At 47.0% G+C, this 19584-nt stretch overlaps 1 protein-coding gene across 2 annotated transcripts in view; it reads left to right on the top strand.

The window, feature by feature from the left end:
• The first annotated feature begins 12428 nt into the window (after positions 1–12428).
• The window catches only part of DSP (desmoplakin), a 43840-nt gene continuing 36684 nt past the window's right edge, over positions 12429–19584 (top strand). The window contains exon 1 of one of the 2 annotated variants that reach the window (XM_061147666.1): positions 12429–12742. In XM_061147666.1, coding sequence (XP_061003649.1) covers positions 12546–12742 — 197 coding nt within the window. In that variant the 5' untranslated portion in view covers positions 12429–12545. The remainder of the gene's footprint in view (positions 12743–19584) is intronic. The other variant, XM_061147667.1, reaches the window with a different exon arrangement.

Raw genomic sequence — 19584 nt, 5'->3', positions numbered from 1 at the left:
TTGCCCTGGGGGGTGGGCAGGAACCGAGGCACAGAAGCAGAGAAGTGCAGCCTGGGTAGAGGGTCTGCAGGTTGTGCAGGGCTCTGGGTGCTGAGGCTGGGGGTGTGCGTCTTGTCTGCTGCCAGCAGGGAGTCAGTGTGATCTCGAGATGGTGAATAAGGTGAGGAGGGAAACTTTCAGAAGGTTAGTCTGGAGCAGGAAACTGATATCCACACCACGTGTCCATTCCGAGCAGACGGAGTCCCTGACCAGTATAGTCAGTTCAGTCTCTCAGTTGTGTCCGACTCTTTGCGACCCCATGGACTGCAGCACGCCAGGCCTCCCTGTCCATCACCAACTCCCGGAGCTTATTCAAACTCTTGTCCATTGAGTCAGTGATGTCATCCAACCATCTCATCCTCTGTCGTTCCCTTCTCCTTCTGCCCTCAATCTTTCCCAGCATCAGGGTCTTTTCCAATGAGTCAGTTCTTCACATCAGGTGGCCAAAGTATTGGAGTTTCAGCTTTGGCAACAGTCCCTCCAATGAATATTCAGGACTGATTTCCTTTAGGATGGACTTGTTGGATCTCCTTGTGATCCGAGGGACTCTCAAGAGTCTTCTCCAACACCACAGTTCAAAAATATCAATTCTTCTGTGCTCAGCTTTCTTTATAGTCCAACTCTCACATCCATACATGACTACTGGAAAAACAATAGCTTTGACTAGATGGACCTTTGTTGGCAAAATAATGTCTCTGATTTTTAATATGTTGTCCAGGTTGGTCATAGCTTTTCTTCCAAGGAGGAAGCTTCTTTTAATTTCATGGCTGCAGTTACCATCTGCAGTGATTTTGGAGCCCCTCAAAATAAAGTCTCTCACTGTTTCCATTGTTTCCCCCTCTATCTGCCATGAAGTGATTGGACCACATGCCATGATCTTAGTAACAACTATGGAAATAGGGAGAGACAGTTTAATAACATAATAAAAGAGATAATGGGGCTTCCTTGGTGGCTCAGTGTTAAGGAACCTGCTTGCCAATGCAGGAAACACAGGTTTGATCCCTGGGTCTGGAAGATCCCCTGGAGAAGGAAATGGCAACCCCCTCCAGTATTCTTGCCTGGGAAATCCCATGGACAGAGGAGCCTGGTGGGCTATGGTCCATGATAATGCAAGAGTCAGACATGACATAGCAATAAACAACAACAAAGGAAATAATAAAGCAGAGGTTAAGGAGAGCCCAACTGTCTCTGTGTCTTATCTAGTCTCTATGAATTCTTCATGTGGTCATTTAAACCATTTGCCAACATGCATACTGATGATTCTGAGATGTGCGAGATGACATTTTAAAAACCATGGCAGGTGAATGTTTAGCTACAGAGGTGAGACACTGAAATTGGAGGGTCGGATCCCCGAGGAACATGGAAGACGTGGCATCAACAGAGTCAAGGAAGAGAGGTGATCTGAGGTCCAGGCGGGGCTTTTCCATCTTGGAGACTTGGGAAGATAATACAGTACTTCGATTAGAGTGGGTAGTGGAAATGGGTTACTCCAAGAGAGGAAAAACTGAACCGAGCAGCTAAATTGCCAAGAGAGACTCAGCTGCAAGGAGGAAGGTGAGCCGGTTGCGGTGCGGGGGGGAGCCGGCTGGGGTGGGGACGCAGGGCTGACGGACAGAGGGGTGGACACGAGCCGGGAGGCGGGTGGGAGGAGCCAGGTGCGGCCCCGCCTCCTTTGCGTCACCTGGGCTGGCCTGGGCCCGCCCCTCCTCACTCACATCCCCGGAGGAGGAGGAAGAAGGTGGAGCCTGGAGGTGGCGCTGGAGCGGGCTCCCTGCCTGTGTTTCTTTTTCAGGAAAGAGGTCTGTGTGTCTGTGGAGGAAGTTACTCTTCCCGATGAAGGAACCATTTCTGGAAAGGGATACAGGTGAAAGAGAGAAAGAAAGAAGAAAGGAGAGAAAAGAAAGAAAGAAAAGGGCCTTCCTTCCCCCTATTCTTAAGGGGAGTCCATTCATTCATGGACAATATTTATTAAATTGAAAAAGCCCCACTTTCATTTTCTTCCTATAACCGCCGTGTTTACTGACTGCTGATTTTATTGCCACAAAACTCTCTGCCAGCCATAATATACTTGTTTTCTCCGGCACTGGGGGAATGCAAGAAGGATGTTTAGGTTGAACCCGTCTCCCCTGCAAGTTTTTTTTAAAAAATAATTTTATTTATTTATTTATTTTTACGTTTGGCTCATTAGAAAAGACCCTGATGCTGGGAAAGATCGAAGGCAGGAGGAGAAGGGGACGACAGAGGATGAGATGGTTGGATGGCATCACCGACTCAATGGACGTCAGTTGGAGCAAGCCCTGGGAGTTGGTGATGGACAGAGAGGCCTGGCATGCTGTGGTTCATGGGGTCGCAACGAGTGGGACACGACTGAGTGACTGAACTGAACTGATTTTTGGCTGTGCTGGGCCCTTGTTGCCGCGCAGGCTTCTCTCTAGTTGCAGCGAGCAGGGCCTACTCTCTTGTCGAGGAGCACCGGCTCCAGGGTGTGTGGGCCTCAGTAGTTGTGGCTCCCAAGCTCTAGAGCACATGCTAGGGAGTTGTGCCACATAGGCTTGTTTGCTCGAGGCATGTGGGGTCTTCCTGGGTCAAACCTGTGTCAGATGGATTCTTTATCACAGAGCCAACCGGGAAGGCTTCCTGCCAGTTCTATGTTCGAAAAATGATAGAACATCCTGATCACTAAAGGTTTCGTAAAATGTACAAAGAACCCGAGTGGCTTTGGACCTCTTGACCACAGTTCCATGAACAGCAGATGGTGGGGCAAGACTTCCAACAATCAGAGGGGAAATGATTTCTGTTCTAGATTTCCATACCCAACCAAATTATCAGCTAAGTATGTGCAGCAGTGGGAAAAAGAATGCTTTGGGACACACAAATTCTCAAAACATTTGTCTCCCAGGCACTTCTCAGTAAAGTAGGTGGAAGATGTGTGCGATCAAAATGAGGGAGTGAACTAAGAGAGGGAAAGACACGGGAATCCAGAACACAGGGTCCTGCCTGCCAACACTCAACAGGCAACGGGGACCCTTAGGGGGAGGATGGAAGTTCCCCTCAACAGTGGAGGAGCAGGTCTGGAGAGCAGTGGACCCAAATTAGAGCAAGTCAGAAAATTCCAGGAAGGATTTCTCCCTTTTTTTCTCTTGTTATCTCCTTTTTAAAAAATATATTTTGAGGCTGCAATATCTTTTTGGAAAAAAAAAAATTGTAATACTTTTATTGAGGTGTAATTGACAGAGAACATTATATTAGTTTCAGGCATGTAACATAATGATTCAGTATTTATATATACTCTGAAATGATCACTGCACATAGTAGGTCTAGTTAACATCTGTCACCGTACATAGCTACAAAAACAATTTTTTTTCCTGTGATGAGGACTTTTACTTTTTTATCAACTTTTTAAATTGCAGTATAGTTGCATTTATAGTATTAGTTTCAGGTATATAGCAACACCGCGATTCAGTTATATATATGTGTATTTTTCAGATTCTTTTTCATTATAGGTTCGTATAAGATAATGAATGTAGTTTCCTGTGCCGTAGATCCTGTTGCTTATCTGTTTTATGTATAGCAGTGTGCTATCTGTTAATCCCACTGTTATTGTTGTTCAGTTGCTAAGTGTCTGACTCTTTGCGACCCCAGTCCACCAGGCTTCCCTGTCATTCACCCAGGTCCATTGAGCCGGTGATGCCATCCAACCGCCTCATCCTCTGTCACCCGCTTCACACTCCTAATTTATTCCCTCTCCTTCTCCTTTGGTAGCCGTAAGTTTGTTTTCCATGTATGAGGACCGTCTCTGTGTGAGAAGATGGGAGAATCCTGGAGATGGATGCTGGTGATAGTCAAACACCTTTGTGAATGTACTAAACACACCTTTGTGAATGTACTAAATGCCACTGAATTATACACTTAAAAACGGTTTAAAGGGTGAATTTTATGTTACTGTATTTTTAAACGATTTTTAAAATAAAAAACTATAAGTGCTGCACAAATGAATTGAGTTATAATTATTTTTAGCATACTGATAAATATCAGACTTTTAAGACTCAAGTATTAAAGGACCTCACTTTTATTTTCAAAACCAGGTACAAAGGCTACGTTTTTCATTTAAAATTACACATGTTTATTTAAAAGATCTATGACTAGAAATGTATATTCTAACAAGTAGATCTTTCAGTGATAACATCTATGTTTTAAGTTTATATGTCTTGTAATCATATTTTTAATGTAAAAAATCTTACCATTTTTAATGTAAAAAATTATAATTTTAATTTAAAAATCTGACCATATGACTTAAAAATTGCCTTTTTTACTTCACATTTTCCCTTCAGTCTATGCAAGCACTCTCATTTTCTTCAAACTTTTAAAAAATTTTAGATTTACACAACCATTTTCTTAACATTTATTTTTAATGATAACTCTGAGATCAAAGTGTATTTAATATTAATATAAGTGCCTCTTACAAGTCAAGTCCCTCTGTAGTTAAAAAGGAGGTTTAAAACCCTCCTTTTGTGTATTACGTATTTTCTCAGGAATACATTAAATAGGAATACTGACTTTTGTTTTAGGAATACAGTAATTAGGATTTTAAATTGAGAGATTATTTTTTGCCTTATTCAGTAAAGAATAACAAAAGCTTGTTCAGAGATGACAGATGACATCTCTTCTGAGAGCCAGGGTGGGAAAGGACTCCAGATGCTTTGCTTGATTCCACCGGGAGCCAAATTGCTAAGTGGTTACAACTCCCAGGGGCCATCAGACAGGTTTCACGGGAATGACGCGTAGCTCTCCACACCCACCTCTGCAAGACAGAACAGCTTCAGGGGTTGCTGAAACTGCCTCAGAACTGTGCTATAACTTTTTCCTGAATGTGAAACGTTTCTGGCTGATGTCAGCAAGGTTTAAATGTTTCAGGTTAAATTCTGCAAATCAGTAAAAAGAAAAGCACAAATTAAGTTAGACTGGATGTCAAGGGCATTGATTTATGGCAGTAGAAACACTCCTCCATAGTCTCCTCTCGATTTTGGATGACTTTTTGTTGAGCCCAGCTCTTGCTAAAGGGAAGCCAGGGCTAAGGAAGGATCTCTGGGAAGACCCCCCAAGCACTTCCCTGCGTCCCTCGGGGCAGGACTGTTTCCCTAACATGCCTTTGGGGATGGTCATAACCACCTCCCTTGGATTGCTCCTTGCTCCAGCCCTGCCTCACCCTCTGTTTCTCATCCACAGGGAATGCTGTTTGCCATTAATGTGAAAGTTCTAGAACAGAGGTGTGTGGTATAGAAAGCTCGAGCAATTGCCCCTTACCACTTTTAAGAAGCCTTTTTAAAACAACAACAAAATAATACCCTTTAAAAAAAAACCGATACTAACAAGACATTTTAAATGAGATTGGAAAATGTTCATGACATAATGCTAAATGAAGAAATTGGAAATGAATCTGTATAGGGAATCTGACATCAGTTTGGTTAAAAAAAATTATTGGAAAAAAAACTAGAAGGACATCTACAAAAATTGTTTAGCTTGATTGCTTTGGTCTGGATTGTATATTTTAGGTGAAATTTTCTTGCCTGTTCTATGTTCCCTTCTACTGTTTCTGAGTATCCTTCAGCAAACATACACACTGTTACAATCAAAGGGTGGGGGAATCCCAACTTTAGCCTCATCCTTCTAAGCAAGCCTCTTGCTTGATTTGCTAGCAAACTTTCCGCTCACATTGAGGTCTGCCCTCACAGGCTGAGAGCTGGGCAAGAAGTGTAAATTCTCATGGCCTCTTTCCACTGTGTACAACCAGGAGTTCGGAGTGTTTCTTCCTGATGGTCTATAATCTTGCCAAGTCTGTGACAAAATTAAACTATCATAAACTTAGATGTTAGGAGAGTCAGTCAAAGCTGAGGATGTTTTTTTATTTCCCTCCCCTAGCTCCTGCTCTATTTAGATTCCCACTTTCTGTGATTTGGTAATACTACCAGTTGATTTCTGTTTCATATTCTGTCTCCTGCTTTAGCTGCTTTAGTTGTCAACTTCATTGAAGACAGGAATTTTTAAAAATTTATTTTGTAATATTAATTTTTTAGTTTTAAAATTTTATTGAAAAAAATAAAATTTTATTGAATGCTGCTTTATAATGTTATGTTAATTTCTTCTATACAGCCAAATGACTCAGCTATACATATGTATTCTTTTTCATATTCTTTTCTAGCATAGTTTGTCACAGGACATTGAATGTAGCTCCCTGTGTGTTTTCCTATTATTATTTCAAGGAACTTATTCTTTAAACTTCCTTATGTGGACACTTCTCTCTGCAGCAGAGAAACAAGGTGTATGCAATAAATTCTTCATGATGATAAAGTGATAATGGTTGGAGGAACTTGCCTGTGAATGTCTACAGTTTGGAAAGATGATCACTTCAGATAGTAGGTGACATTTGGTTTGCCCTAGACTCTACCCAAAGTTAGGTGTCAGGTCATTCATGGCTTCATTTCCATTCTGACTTAACGTTGTTAGTGTATGAATCTCTAGTTTCACTTTTCCTAAAAGATGGAGGCTATATTAAAAACCAACAACAGTACAACCAAACCAGAACGAAAATATGCCCTGTGACTTGAGGATGTCAGGAAAGACAACCAGCTCACCTGTAGGAATATGGTTACAAATGATGAGTAGTCTTTTTGATGTAGCTTCTGCAAAGCATGCTGATTACTTTATCGTCACTGTCTTTCCAAACATCCTATATCTAGTGTAGGAAAATAACAGTTGATGGTTTTTGGTTTCAAAGTAACACCAATCATTGCTCAGAAAGATATTCTTTCATGCCTGATTGGACAGGAATTTTGACCTTGTGGAAAGGGCAGAGACTGGAAACAGAATTCTGACATTTTACATATTAAGTAACTCAAGGAGACTTCTCAACCTCTCTGGGACTCACTCTTCCCTGTCACTAACTTGCGGTTTTTGGTTTATAGGCTCTCGTGTTGAGGGAACGCAGTGGGTAGGACTGTGATCCCAGCAGGCTACGGCCAGCCTGGCCCCACCACGACCCAGCCAGCTGCTGGCTCTCCTCACAGGGTTTCTTTGACAGAGAGAGCTCTGAGGCTCTCAAAGTTTTGAAAGCACCTGGGATAAACGTTCTTCAAAGCAGATTTCATTTCTGAAATCCTCTGTGGAATATACATTTTGAATTCTTTCAGTAAAGGCTGAGTGTTGGCTGTTGTTTAGTCGCTGAGTCATGGCCAACTCTTTGCGACCCCAGGGACTGCAGCAGGCCAGGCTCCTCTGTCCTCCACTGTCTCCTGGAGTTTGCTTACATTCACATCCACTGAACTGGTGATATTGAGCAGCTATTCATAATTTCCTTCATGGAGCTGTTAGCACGTTATATATCTGTGTGGTGCTAATGGCTGACAACAGGGCTTAGTATCTGTATCTTGACTCTGGAGACCTTTGAGGAAGCGCTCCAGCCCCAATATGGTAGAACGGTAGTCCCTCACAAGCGTAAGCTTAGAAAACTCCTTTGAGAGCGTATTTTGAAGACTAGCTTATTTGGCTCCTGTGTCCTATCCAGTGACTGTATGCTTGCCCAAGAAAATCAATGTCAGTTATTGTTTAGCTTGGTGGTTAGAAGTCACTTGGCCAAGGGTGTAGGTGTCTTCTCTGGAGCCATACCTGTGCATGTCGTCAGCCATGCCTTTAACTTCCAGCCTCCTGATCTTGCAACCTTGGGCTCTTAATGAAAGAAGAAGATTAGGCAGGAAAGGGCAGATGAATCTCCAGTATCTGTGCTATCCAGCTAAAGGGAGTCAAAACACATGCTCAAAACACGCAATTTATCAGATATCGTCTGTCCCCAAACCAAGGGGCAAGTCCTCGGTACAGAAACAGAAAGTGTATTTGAGATGTTTCTCTCAGCTCTGCAATTTCTGAAAAGTTAATCCCCCTCCTCTGGCAAAAACGAAAAACCACTACAAACAGAAAAATTCTTCTGTTCCCGGACCCTTGAACCAAGGAAAATAGAGTTCTGGGCTAATTTATATATTTCACAAACATTTTCCCATTTCTGAAATGGAATTTCTGTGGGTTTATGAGACTGCTTTCTTCATTTAAAGCTTTGAATAGCTTCAACAACTTTAGGAGAGATTGGTCTTATTTTTTATAATACTGAGAACACAGATTTATGATTTCTGGAGGAGTCTAACTTATTCATAAAAATGGAAAAATAAGATAGTTATATATATATATATACACAATTCCAATCCTAGTTTCTGTAGTTCTAATTTGTTAAACAATCCTCCTTCCCTGGGAATTCCCCAGGGGTCCGGTTAGGACTTGGCGCTTTCACCGCTGGTATCTGGGTTTGATCCCTGCTCAGGGAACTAAGATCTCTCAAGCCTCATGGTGAGGCCAAAAAAGAAGAAAAGGATACTACTTCTGTGGCAGGCAGGAAGAACAGCTATTTTAACTCACAAGTTGTAAATCTTTTCTGTGGTAAAGGATTATCATTTATCCCCAAAGAGATAGGAGATAGGTCCCATGGGATTTTGAGCAAGTAAATGGTTCCTCTTAATCTCATTGAAATCAACGGGCTCTGTTTCATTTGAAAAATATGTTCAGGATACGACTGATGCCTCTTTCCTAACCGCAAGGTCATTTTTAAGGTCGGCTAGAGAGAAAGTGACTTGTCAGTGATGTGTCTCTAACAGTACAAGGGGACCTATCTACAAGTGGAAGGGAAAAAATAGCTGACCTTACTCAGGTCAGCTAGTGAGGACTGTGCCAGACATTGGATTCTAAACTTCAGCAACCTAGTTGTAAGAAAAAAAGCTACTTTTTAACCCCTTTCCTGTGCCCCAGAAATTCTGAAGACATACCATGTAACAGCAGACCTAATATTGTATTGCAATTATTTGTTTTCCTGCTGCAGATGAAATCCTACCGTGAGTGACCAGCAGTGAGCCTACAGTAGATGCTTCATAACTGCTTTCTAAATGTGTATGTGTGTGTGTGTGTGTGTGTGTGTTCATGTCAGTCTCTCAGTCGTGTCCGACTCTTTGCCACCCCATAGACTGTAACCCCTCAGGCTCCGCTGTCCATGGGATTCTCCAGGCAAGAATACTGCAGTGGGTTGCCATTCCCTTCTCCAGGGGATCTTCCCTGGATTGAACCCGCATCTCTTGTGACTCCTGCATTGCAGGTGGATTCTTTACATCTGAACCACCAGGGAAGCCCTGGTTTTTTAAATGAATGCTAAATGTCTCCAAGAGGGAGTTTTACTGAGTCACATGTGGGGTAAAGAGAGGACTAAAGTTTCACATAGTAAAATTTCATATCCAGTGAAGAGCTTTTGGTTTAATGAGTGTTACCTTCGCTTTCTATGTTTTTCAAGAATGTTCACATATTTTAATCTCTCCTTTGATCCTCACTGTAGGTCTGGAAGGGCTTCCCAGGTAGCTCAGTGGTTAAGATTCTGCGCTGCCAATGCAGGAGATGCAGGAGACGTGGGTTCCATCCCTGGGTTGGGAAGATCCCCTGGAGGAGAAAATGGCAACCCACTCCAGTATTCTTGCCTGGAGAATCCCATGGACAGAGGAGCCTGGTAGGCTACAGTCCATAGGGTTGCAAAGATTCGGACACAACTGAGCGACTGAACACCCACATACGTAGGTCTGGAAAGTTGGAGGGCAGGTGTTAATTCCCCCTGGCACCTGAGGAGACAGAGTTGTTACCAAGTAAATTGGAGCCCTCAGATCAGGAGGGTGGTCTTCTGACCCCCAGCCTTCACTGTGAGCCTCCCGTGAGACAGCCCATTTAGACAACAAATGTGTGCATGTCTGGCTCCACTGGTCACGTCCATCTTTTATTTCCTCCTCCTGTCTTCCCTAGAGAAAGGTAAATGAACATCATTGTCTTCCCAGGCCCGGCATGTTTGGCCACCTGGCCATCAGTGGCATTCTTGGGAACATCAGAAGGAACGCAGGAGGCAGTCAGGTGAGCCAGGACGCAACGGGCAGCCAGCCCTGTGTGACTGCTGGGCTGCTCTGCGAGTCTGGGTGACACTGGGTCCAGACTCTGTGTGTGTGTACACGCTCAGTTGGGTCTGACTGTTACCCCATGGACTGTAGCCCCCCAGGCTCCTCTGTCCATGGGATTCTCTAGGCACGAACACTGGAGTGGGTTGCCATGGCCTCCTCCAGGCGACCTTGCCCATCCAGGGATTGAACCCACATCTCTTGTGTCTCCTGCTTTGGCAGGCGGGTTCTTCACCACTGTGCCATGGACTACCCAGTGTGAATTCTGAGAGGGACCCCCCTCCACTACCCTGCCTCCCTCCCCCAGTTGAGCAGAGCTTTCACCACACTGGGAGCTGGTTCACAGATGAGTGTTGTGGTTAAGGAGACTTCTACTGTGACCTTCTTACTACACATTATGGACTGATACCCTGGAAAGGTTTCTCCCCTCCCACCCATGGATATCAGCCACTTGTACTGATGCTGACTTCCAGCCACTGATTCAGTTTCAGAAGAAACACTGTTCTTGTCACTGTGTGTGTGTGCTCACTCAGTTGTGTCTGACTCTTTTGCGACCCCATGGACTGTAGTCTGCCAGGCTTCACTGTCCATGGACTTTTCCAGGCAAGAATACTGGAGCAGGTTGCAATTTCCTTCTCCAGGGGAACGTTGTTGTCTATATATCTGTGTTTGTGAAATCTTTTGAACACTATCACATTTGCCTTTATTAGAAGAGGAAATTGAGAAAATGTTGGGAATTGCTGAGTGTGCTAACTGGTAAACTTTTATCTCATGATATCTTTAACTGCTTGGACTTGGGCTGGTGAACTCTGCAGTTCATGGTGGAGAAGAAGGATATGCTGTCCGAGATTTGTGCCTAAAAATTGAGGGGAAATTGAGAGTGCTATAAAATGGAATCTTTAGAGAACTTCCATTCTCTTTACAACATGCAAATATACATACAAAGATAGTTTGATTTTTGTTCTTTTAAGTTAATACATATACATACAAATATAGTTTGTTTATACATATACATACAAATACACTTTGATTTTTGTTCTTTTCAGTTGATAAACACTGCAGAAATATATTGTATAAGAAGATGAGTTAACTGTCATTGTTTAGAGAGATGACAAGTATTTATTATAAAGATCTTTAAATGGTGTTTATTACAGAGTAACTGAACACTGTTTCCGAAGTATAAAAACAGCTTTTTATGGACGGTGTGACAGAGACCGCGGTGTGGGTCACACTCAGGCACTAACTGGGCGGGGCCCTAGATCAAGTCGCTGGAATGTTCCGCCTGACTCATCTGTAGCCAGTGGACAATCTCTGTCCAGGGTTCTCTGCTGCTCTCAGGGAGGCTGAAGCTCCCTGGCTTGTGGGAAAAGCTGTTTCTAAAAGGATGGGTCCAGGGAGCTGCTGCCCAGGGGCGCGCAAGACAGGAGTGGTCCCCGAGTTCTTTTATAAAATTTGGAAACGGTCTCAGGGTGGCAATCTTTGCAGTTTCTCGTTTAAGATGACTGATCATCATCAGGCAGAATGAAAGAAACTGCAGTTTATAGTTTCATGGTGCCCTATGGAAACCGTAGTGTTTTCCTTTTTATCATCATACCAAAGAAATTAGTTATTTACGGTGAACACTTCCCCGGAAAGCAGTGATTCTGGCTAAGGACTTGTTTCACGCGTCGGAAAATGGACTTCTTCAATATTTTGAATTACCAGACTAAAAGAAAATTTTTAAAAAGCCTCCAAACAACCTCATCATCTACGCGTTCTCTCCTCAATAGGTCCTAGCCCGCACCGTTTCCAGGGATAATCAAAAGTAAATGTTTAATAAGTAACTGTGCAATAGAATGACTTTTATTTTTCAGCTTATTTCCGCCCCGGGGGCCGTAAAATCCTCAAAAAAAAGCGGGGGGCGGGGGGCGGTGTCTCCCTCCCCGCCACTCCAGCTCGGGGCGGCGCGCACGCCCTGCCCTCGGCCCGCCGCGCGCCCGGGGCGCTCGGGTCCCGGGCCCCCGCCCTGTCGAGTTACTCAGGCCCGGCGCGCAGGGCGGAGCCGCGGACCGGCGGCGCAGGTGGGGAGGGGCGGCCGGGGCGCGTCGGTGACACCCGCGGGGGGGCGGGGAGGCGCGGCGGCCGCACCCCGCCCTGGGAAGAAACCGGCCAGGTGTGGCTTCGGCGCCCGGCGCCAGCGGGGAGGAGACTCGCGCCCCCGCCGACCAACACCACCACCCGCCCGCGACCCGGCTCCTCTGCGCCCGCGCCGCGCTGCGAGCCGCAGCTCCCGCTCCCGGCCCGTCCCCGGCGCCCGACCCCCGCCCGCTTGCCGCGCTCGCTGCGGCCGGGCCGGCCCCAGTGGAGAGGCGCGTCCTCGCGATCCTTCTGCGTCCCCGGTTCAGCCCCGGCGTGGGGCCTCTCCCGGGAGCCCCTCGCCCTCTCCGAGCCGGCCGGCCCTCGCGTCCGCCCCGGCGCTGAGCGGCACTCCGAGTACCCGCCGACATGAGCTGCAACGGAGGCTCGCACCCGCGCATCAACACGCTGGGCCGCATGACCCGCGCCGAGTCCGGCCCAGACCTGCGCTACGAGATGACCTGCGGCGGGGTCGGCGGGGGCGGCGGCGGCGGCGGCGGGGGCACCAGCAGGATGTACTACTCGCGGCGCTGCACGGTCACCGACCAGAACTCGGACGGCTACGGGTGGGTACCGGGTCGGCCCAGGGCGCGCGGGTGCGCGGGCAGGGGTCACCACCCTCCCCTGGTACCCTGGGACCGGGAGGGACCAGTGACCGACGCGGAAACTCAGGTCCCGAAATGGGACGGTCGGTCAGTCCGAGGTCCTGTGCACATTTCTCGCTCGCGCTGGGGCCGGATCGGCTGTCCAGCGCGCGCAGCGCCGACCAGGGTGGGCGCGTGCGCCCGGGGAAGGGAGCCGCTCCTACGCTCCCGCGGCCGGCCGGCGAGGGTGCCGGCGGGGCGCCGGGGCCCCGGCTGCCCCCCGGGACTATCCCTAGCGCGGCGTCGCCTTAGTCTAGGGCCGCAGATGGGTGGTCAGGAGGACCGGGCTGCGACCCCCAAAGCCAGCTTCTCTAACTGTAACCAAAAGTAAATCAGTATAGAAGCGGGGGCTCCGGCCTACGGGCTGGCCGGGGTGGTGGACTCGGCGGGCGCTACTGCTCATCGCCAACTCGTGGTCACCCCGAGACCCCGTCCGGAGCGGCCCCCGGAGCAGCTCGGCCACCCGGGGAGCTTTTGTGTAGAGGCTGCGCGTCCCGGTCGCTCGGGGTCCCGGGTCGAGAAAGCTCCGCCTCATCGGCCTCTCCTGCTACCTAGACCGAGTTTCCTGGCGGGGGCGGCGACCTGTTTCCGCGCCTCTCGGCCCCCCAGCGCGAATCGGCCGCGCCGCTGCCCCGGCCGGGGAGCACACCTGTGGCTCCGCGCCTGCGCCCTTTGTTTCCTGGTTTTTAAAATGCACCGGAGAAACAACTTCGGTGGCGGGGGGCGGGCGCAGACTCCTGCGCTCGGAGCCGGGGCGCCGCGTCCCACGCCCGCCGACCCGCCACGCCGGGGGTGCTCTGGTCCGGGTGCCCCGGGGAGGGCCGTGGGAAGAGGGCCAGGTCTGCCTCCGAGTCAGCGGGGAAATCAGCGAGGGGGTCACTCGGGTGGGGGCGGAGAAAGATAACAAACCTACATTTACCCGGCTCCTGGAGCCGGGGTCGCCCACGTGAATCGTGAGAATTTCTCGGCCCTCACTCGCCTTTCCGCCCCCTGCAAGTCCTTGCCTTGTAGGGCTTTGGGGGAAAGAGGCCTGGGTTCCAGGACTTTGCCGACCTTGCCTTGTGGCCTTAGGCTGGGGAGGAGCAAATTGAAACCACTCCCGGGGGTTTTGTTTTGCCAGCAGTTTTGGAGGCGGGACGGACTCCAGTTGCAACGTGCTTTCGGCTTCGATTTATTCATTTCTTTATCTTCCCGGAGCATCTTGAAATTTTATTTGCCCTTTTTGAGTGACCAAAGAACCGTCTCAATCTTGGCGCTCTTTCTTTTCTTACTAATTTTCTTTTAAAAGATTGGATGCAGCTCTTTCTTTAATGAGCAAAATGCGCCTGGGGGTTTCCAGGAAGAATGTGCCAAGCCACTCGGGAGGCTGGGAAGAAACTTTTGCTCATTTTCACTTTGGTTTTTAAGTTAGTTTGAAAACTTGGCCAGCCATTTAAATCCGAAACTTTACTTCTCCCTCCAAGTCGTCCAGTGTTTGGGAAGCACATGCTTTTAAATCCATCCATGCTTTTAAAGCCATTTAAACCCAAGTCAGAATTAGCAAGGCCACTTCTTTCCTGCATTTTATGAACCAAGTTGTTTTTCTTCTTTTTTTAATGCTCCTGTTATTCTATGTTTTAAATTGACAACACGCGTTTTTGTTAATGGACTATTTCACTCCCTTGGTTTCTTGTAGAAGTAAATTTGTAATTAGTATCTTGGTTAATGAACTGCATAAAAAGACACCTGGTTTTTAAGAATTCTTCACTGAAACCTTAAATTTCCTCGAGGTTCAGTGTTTTCACATAGTAGAGCATCATTTTTGTGTGTTTGGTTTTTCCAACTCGAAGGCTGTTTGTAAATCTCAAGTTTTACATCTCTGCGGGAAGGGAAAACTGACTCAAGTGAAAAATGACCTAACTTGGAGGGAGGTGGTTTTTCTGCTCTTTGCTGTTGGAGCTGCCCGCCGAGGGGCAGCAGGGGGCTGAGGGGCTGAGTGGGGGACCTCAGTCGGCCTGTGGCCGGGGGTCTACGTGGATCCAGGGACTGGAGTTTCCCCTGGCCTGCTGCTGCCTGGCGGGTGCTGTTGCCCTTAGAGGCCAAGCATTATTAGCCACACACAAAAGCCCACAGAAGCCAAGGTCTGCATTTTACTAAAATCGCGACCGACTACAGCGGGTCCCTGCACACACCGCACCTGTTTTCCAGGGCTTTTTTTTTTTTTTTTTTGGGTGGTCTTGTGTCGAGGGAGTTTATTAGTCCCTGGCAGGGACTTTGCAGAAGCAAGATGCCATCTCTCACCCACCTGCCCTCCGCCAGATGAATGTTGAGGAAGGATTTAAAAAGCACTTTTCTGACCGGAAGTTTTTCTAAATTGAGGTGCTTTGTTTTTAAAGTAAAAAAAACGAAAGAAAAACAAGAAGCGCCCCAAAAAAACCAGCATGAGAGCGACTGGTTGAATCTAAACTCCTTTGTTTCTGAAGCTCCCACTTTATTGACTGAATTGGATTGGTGATTTTTTTTTTGCATGATCAATGTTTGCATGTAGCCCTTTCCTAAATACATTGATTTGAGTATGAACAGAGCCCAAATCTTATTTTTCCTTTGACAGTGGCTTTACAGTCTCTTCCCTTTGTCGGTCCTTTTCTTAGTAACACTTGTCACTGTTTAGGACCTGATGGTGCTCACTCTGACAATCCCTTCTTCCCTCGTTGTCTTTTTCATCTTTGTTTTAGACTGCATGGAATCTGCAACAATTTTATTTACTTCTGCTGCTCTAACTTAATATTTTCAAGTTTAGTGCATATCACATGCTTAATAATTAAAGAGGTTTATTTTTGAAAATTTAAACTTTGGATTTTTCCTGTGTAGGACGTTACTATTTTCAATGAAGGCAGAATTACTCTAGTCGTTTTCCTGTAGAAATCACAAATCTGTAGTGAAATTTGGTGGCCAAGTAACCAAGTCCTCCAGTTAGATCTTCTGCTGATGAAAGTGTGGAATTTGTAGGAGGATTACCAGCCAAATACAGTCACTAAGGGTTTCCCTTGTGTCTCAACTGGTAAAGAATCCGCCTGCAATGCGGGAGACCTGGGTTCAATCCCTGGGTTGGGAAGATCCCTTGGAGAAGGGAACAGCTACCCACTCCATCTGGCCTGGGGAATTCCATGGACTGTATAGTCCATGGCGTTGCAAAGAGTCGGACACGTCTGAGCGATTTTCACTTCACACTCACTAAGCCACAGAAATATGTGCATAAAATGGTAATGCTTTTCTCCAGAACTCAGCGATTTCCAAACCAGAACGTGTGTGGTCACTGCTCTGCTGTGCTCAGTCGCTCTGTTCTGACTGACTCTTTGCGACCCCAGGGACTGGAGTCTGCCAGGCTCCTCTGTCCATGGGGTTCTCCAGGCATTGCAGGCGGATTCTTTACTGTCTGAGGGAAGGGAAGCCTCCCTCTTTGATACCTATTTTAAACTACCTTTTAAAAGAAGCCTGTTTCTTAGCATGAGATGAAACAGGCATATTTACATTTAATTTTAGAGTGGGAAGGGGATGCTGGGGAGGACATAAACCTCACTTTCCCACTTGAGAGATAAAGAGATTAAGACTTGCCCCGAATCCCAGGGTCCACTCAGGGCTCATCCGCCTGCCCTCTGCTCTCTTGTACCTTCAGGCCGGGAGCTGAAGTGTAGGAGACTGGACAGCCCTGTCCTTCCAGGATGAAAGCTCGAGTGCATGTATTTGTCCCCTCAGCCAATACTTCCTGGGCATCTGCTGTGTGTTAGGTGTCCGGCAGATTCAAAGGTGGAGATACAAGGACTTCTGGAAGGGAGCAGATGCTCCTTACGGGAAGATAAGGACATAAGTACCCTGTTACACCGGAGGGGCGCCGGTGACTCAGGCTTCACAAGGGACACGATAATATCTATATTGGCGGCACTTGGAAGACTTCATTATAAAGGCAGTGGTTGAATTGGACTTTGGGGAATTTCAGCTGGTAAAGACAGGTGGGCAGAGAGTGCTCCAGCGGGAGGGAAGAACAGGAGAAAAATGTGAGAGGTGGAAAACCGGGAGCAAGTTCAAGGGCTAGAGAGTGGTGGTCTCCTGATGGAGCATTTGCTGAAGTGGGGAAATAGTAAAGAGATAAGGAGGAGGCTCTGCTGGGACAGAGCCTGGGAGAGCTTGACTCCGTGGTGGAGAGGTTTGGGTAGGCACAGGAGACCCACTTCAGGTTTCATCCAAGCCAGTCAAGATCTCCGTTGAAGGAGCAGAGAGATGAGACTGTCCCAGAGCGCTCTAGGACTGTTTTCACGGCAGCACTGTTTGGGGGGGGGGGGGGGGGTGCCTTAAGGAAGCAGTTGTACCAGCGAAGGGGGGCAGTGATGAAAGTCTGGTCCAGTTTGGTGGCAGTGGGACAGGAGGTGGATATGATGGAGTGGCAGCTTCAGCTCAGAGTTGGATCGGAGAGGCAGGGGAGAATCTGAGAAAACAGGCTCAGGGGTGGGTGACTCATAGAATGGTCATTCCAAATGTTTTTCTGGGAAAGGATGGCAAAGTGAGATTCAGTGTCGCTTAATATAAGGCAGATGATACCACTTACATAGTGACTAAGTTTAAGTAATATATTTGATACAAATATCAGACCCGTGGTTAATAATAGTTACATCATCACAGGGCAAACACCCACGATATTGTTATCTCAAGCCTCACGACAAACTTCCCATTTCACAGATGGAAAACTGAGGATAACGTAGTTAGACGACTTGGCCTGGGTCACACAGCGAGTTAGTAGTTAAGCTGCCTTTGAGTCCAGTATACCACCATGGCTCAAGAAAAGATCAAACTTTTCACATCTCTTCTCCTTGTAAACGCTTTTATCCAATGAGTTTTCACGTCTTTTTAAATTGCTGCATTCCTGGGATGTATTTGGTAACCACTGTGTTCTTTCCTTCACACTCCTGTAGAGTTTCCGTCTGCGGAGGAATGCAGTTAAGCCCACTAATTGCTGGGCAGATCTACAGAACAGCTTCCAACAAGTAGTTAATTTTTCCTCTAAATATGGGCATCATTTCATTCTTGTTCAGGTGGCTGAAATGTCCTGGGAAGGGCAAAAACTGCTGATGCCTCCACGCCGACTTCTTGGGGTGGATCCCAGGAGGGCTTGGGTGTGTCTTGGGGAGTCTAACTCTCAGCCAACCAGTCTTTCCGGACTTCTCAGAGGTTCTGGAAGGAGTGGCAGAGTCCTGAGGCCTTGGTGCCCGGGGCCCTGCTCCCCGCCCTCTGCTTTTCTCTGTCTCCCTCTTGCAATCCTGGGAAAATGGGCAGGTGTGGTTCTGATGTGGAAACCACCGCCCTACAGACCCCGGGATTCCGAGAGACAGCATCTCGTAAAATGCCAGCATGCCCCATCGCCACGGGCACCTTACCACCAACACCCTGGGCTGGGGAGGATCCAGGACCTTCAGAGACCCCAGGAATGCGAAATCTGGATTTCATGGAGATAATGACCCAGGAGTGGGAGGCTGTAGCCCATAGGTCTAAGCTTTTGCTTGGAATTCAGAGTCTTGACATGGGGTGGTAAAGAGTCAGACAGCTGAGAGACTAACAACTTCAATTTTTTCACTTCTTGGTGGATAACTAGATAACTTCTACATGACTTTTTAAAAAAAATTTTTACAGACATCAGAAGGAATGTAAGTTTTCATATAGGGACAGACTTCAAAATACAAATCCCTATTTTGGCTTTGAATTTTTAAGGGTCAAATACTCATCCCTTCTTAATACAGGAAAAGGAAACATATTTTTCTGATCCTTTCAAAAAATGTCTTTCATGCAGTTAAAACGTATCACTCTCTTTGAAGTGTCTCAAATTTTATTTTAGATCTTATAGATAATATTAGGAATTAAAATTACTTGAAAAAGTCTGAAATGCCTCACACTTAATACTCAGTCATCATTTCTTCTTCTTTTTTTTTTTTTTGCTTCTCACTCTACCCTCAATTTGCTGCAAGATATCCTTAAAATTAGGAACTGGGCAAAGTTCAAGATTATAAATTGGGGCAAAAACCACAAAGTGAAAAATCAAAGGGAAATCTGAGAATCATTTCACGACCGCAGTCGCTGCTCCCCTGTAAGAGCGACCCAGCAGGAGGATTTCGTCTCAGCGGGGCTTGCAGCCTCGGGGGCTCCTCCCCTAAGCATCAGGCCAGCCCTGGGAGGTGGCTGTGATCTTCCAGTCTAACTAACTTGCTCCAAGTCACAGGCTGTCCTGCCGGAAGCGGCTGAGCAGGGGTGGCCCCCAAACTCTTTTCTGAAGTTAATGATCTGTGTTCCGGTTGCCCTCCCTGCCCCGCCCCCACCTTTCACCAACAAACTGTGTGAAAATAGTAAGCATGGGGAGGAAGTGGGCCTTGATTAGAGCCCTGATTCCGAAGATTCTGGGTGAGGACAAAATGAAGGCTCAGAGGAAGCCTTCTTTCTAAAATTGATAGGGAAAAAGAAAAGCATTTTTTGCCCACTATTCGGGTGAGGTAAATGCGCTACCTGATGGATCTTTGGAAATACCAGCCTTTGATTCGCCTTTGTTTTTCTTCCCCTTTCCTGAACCAAACAAACATGCATTAGAGATCTCCTGTGTGCACAGCCCTTTGTTGTCAGGTGCGTGTAGGAGTTGAAAGTGGCTGAGATGCGGGACTTTGCTCTCCAGGAGCAGGCCAGACAGGTGTGTAAATAACTCGTGCAGAATGGGGGCAGAGGTATGCCAGGAAGCTCTGTGCATGCAG

The sequence above is a fragment of the Dama dama genome, chromosome 7, assembly GCF_033118175.1.
Source record: "Dama dama isolate Ldn47 chromosome 7, ASM3311817v1, whole genome shotgun sequence".
Lineage (NCBI taxonomy): Eukaryota > Metazoa > Chordata > Mammalia > Artiodactyla > Cervidae > Dama > Dama dama.
The sequence above is the reverse complement of the archived record's forward strand: the minus strand, read 5'-3'. Positions and strand labels throughout refer to the sequence as shown.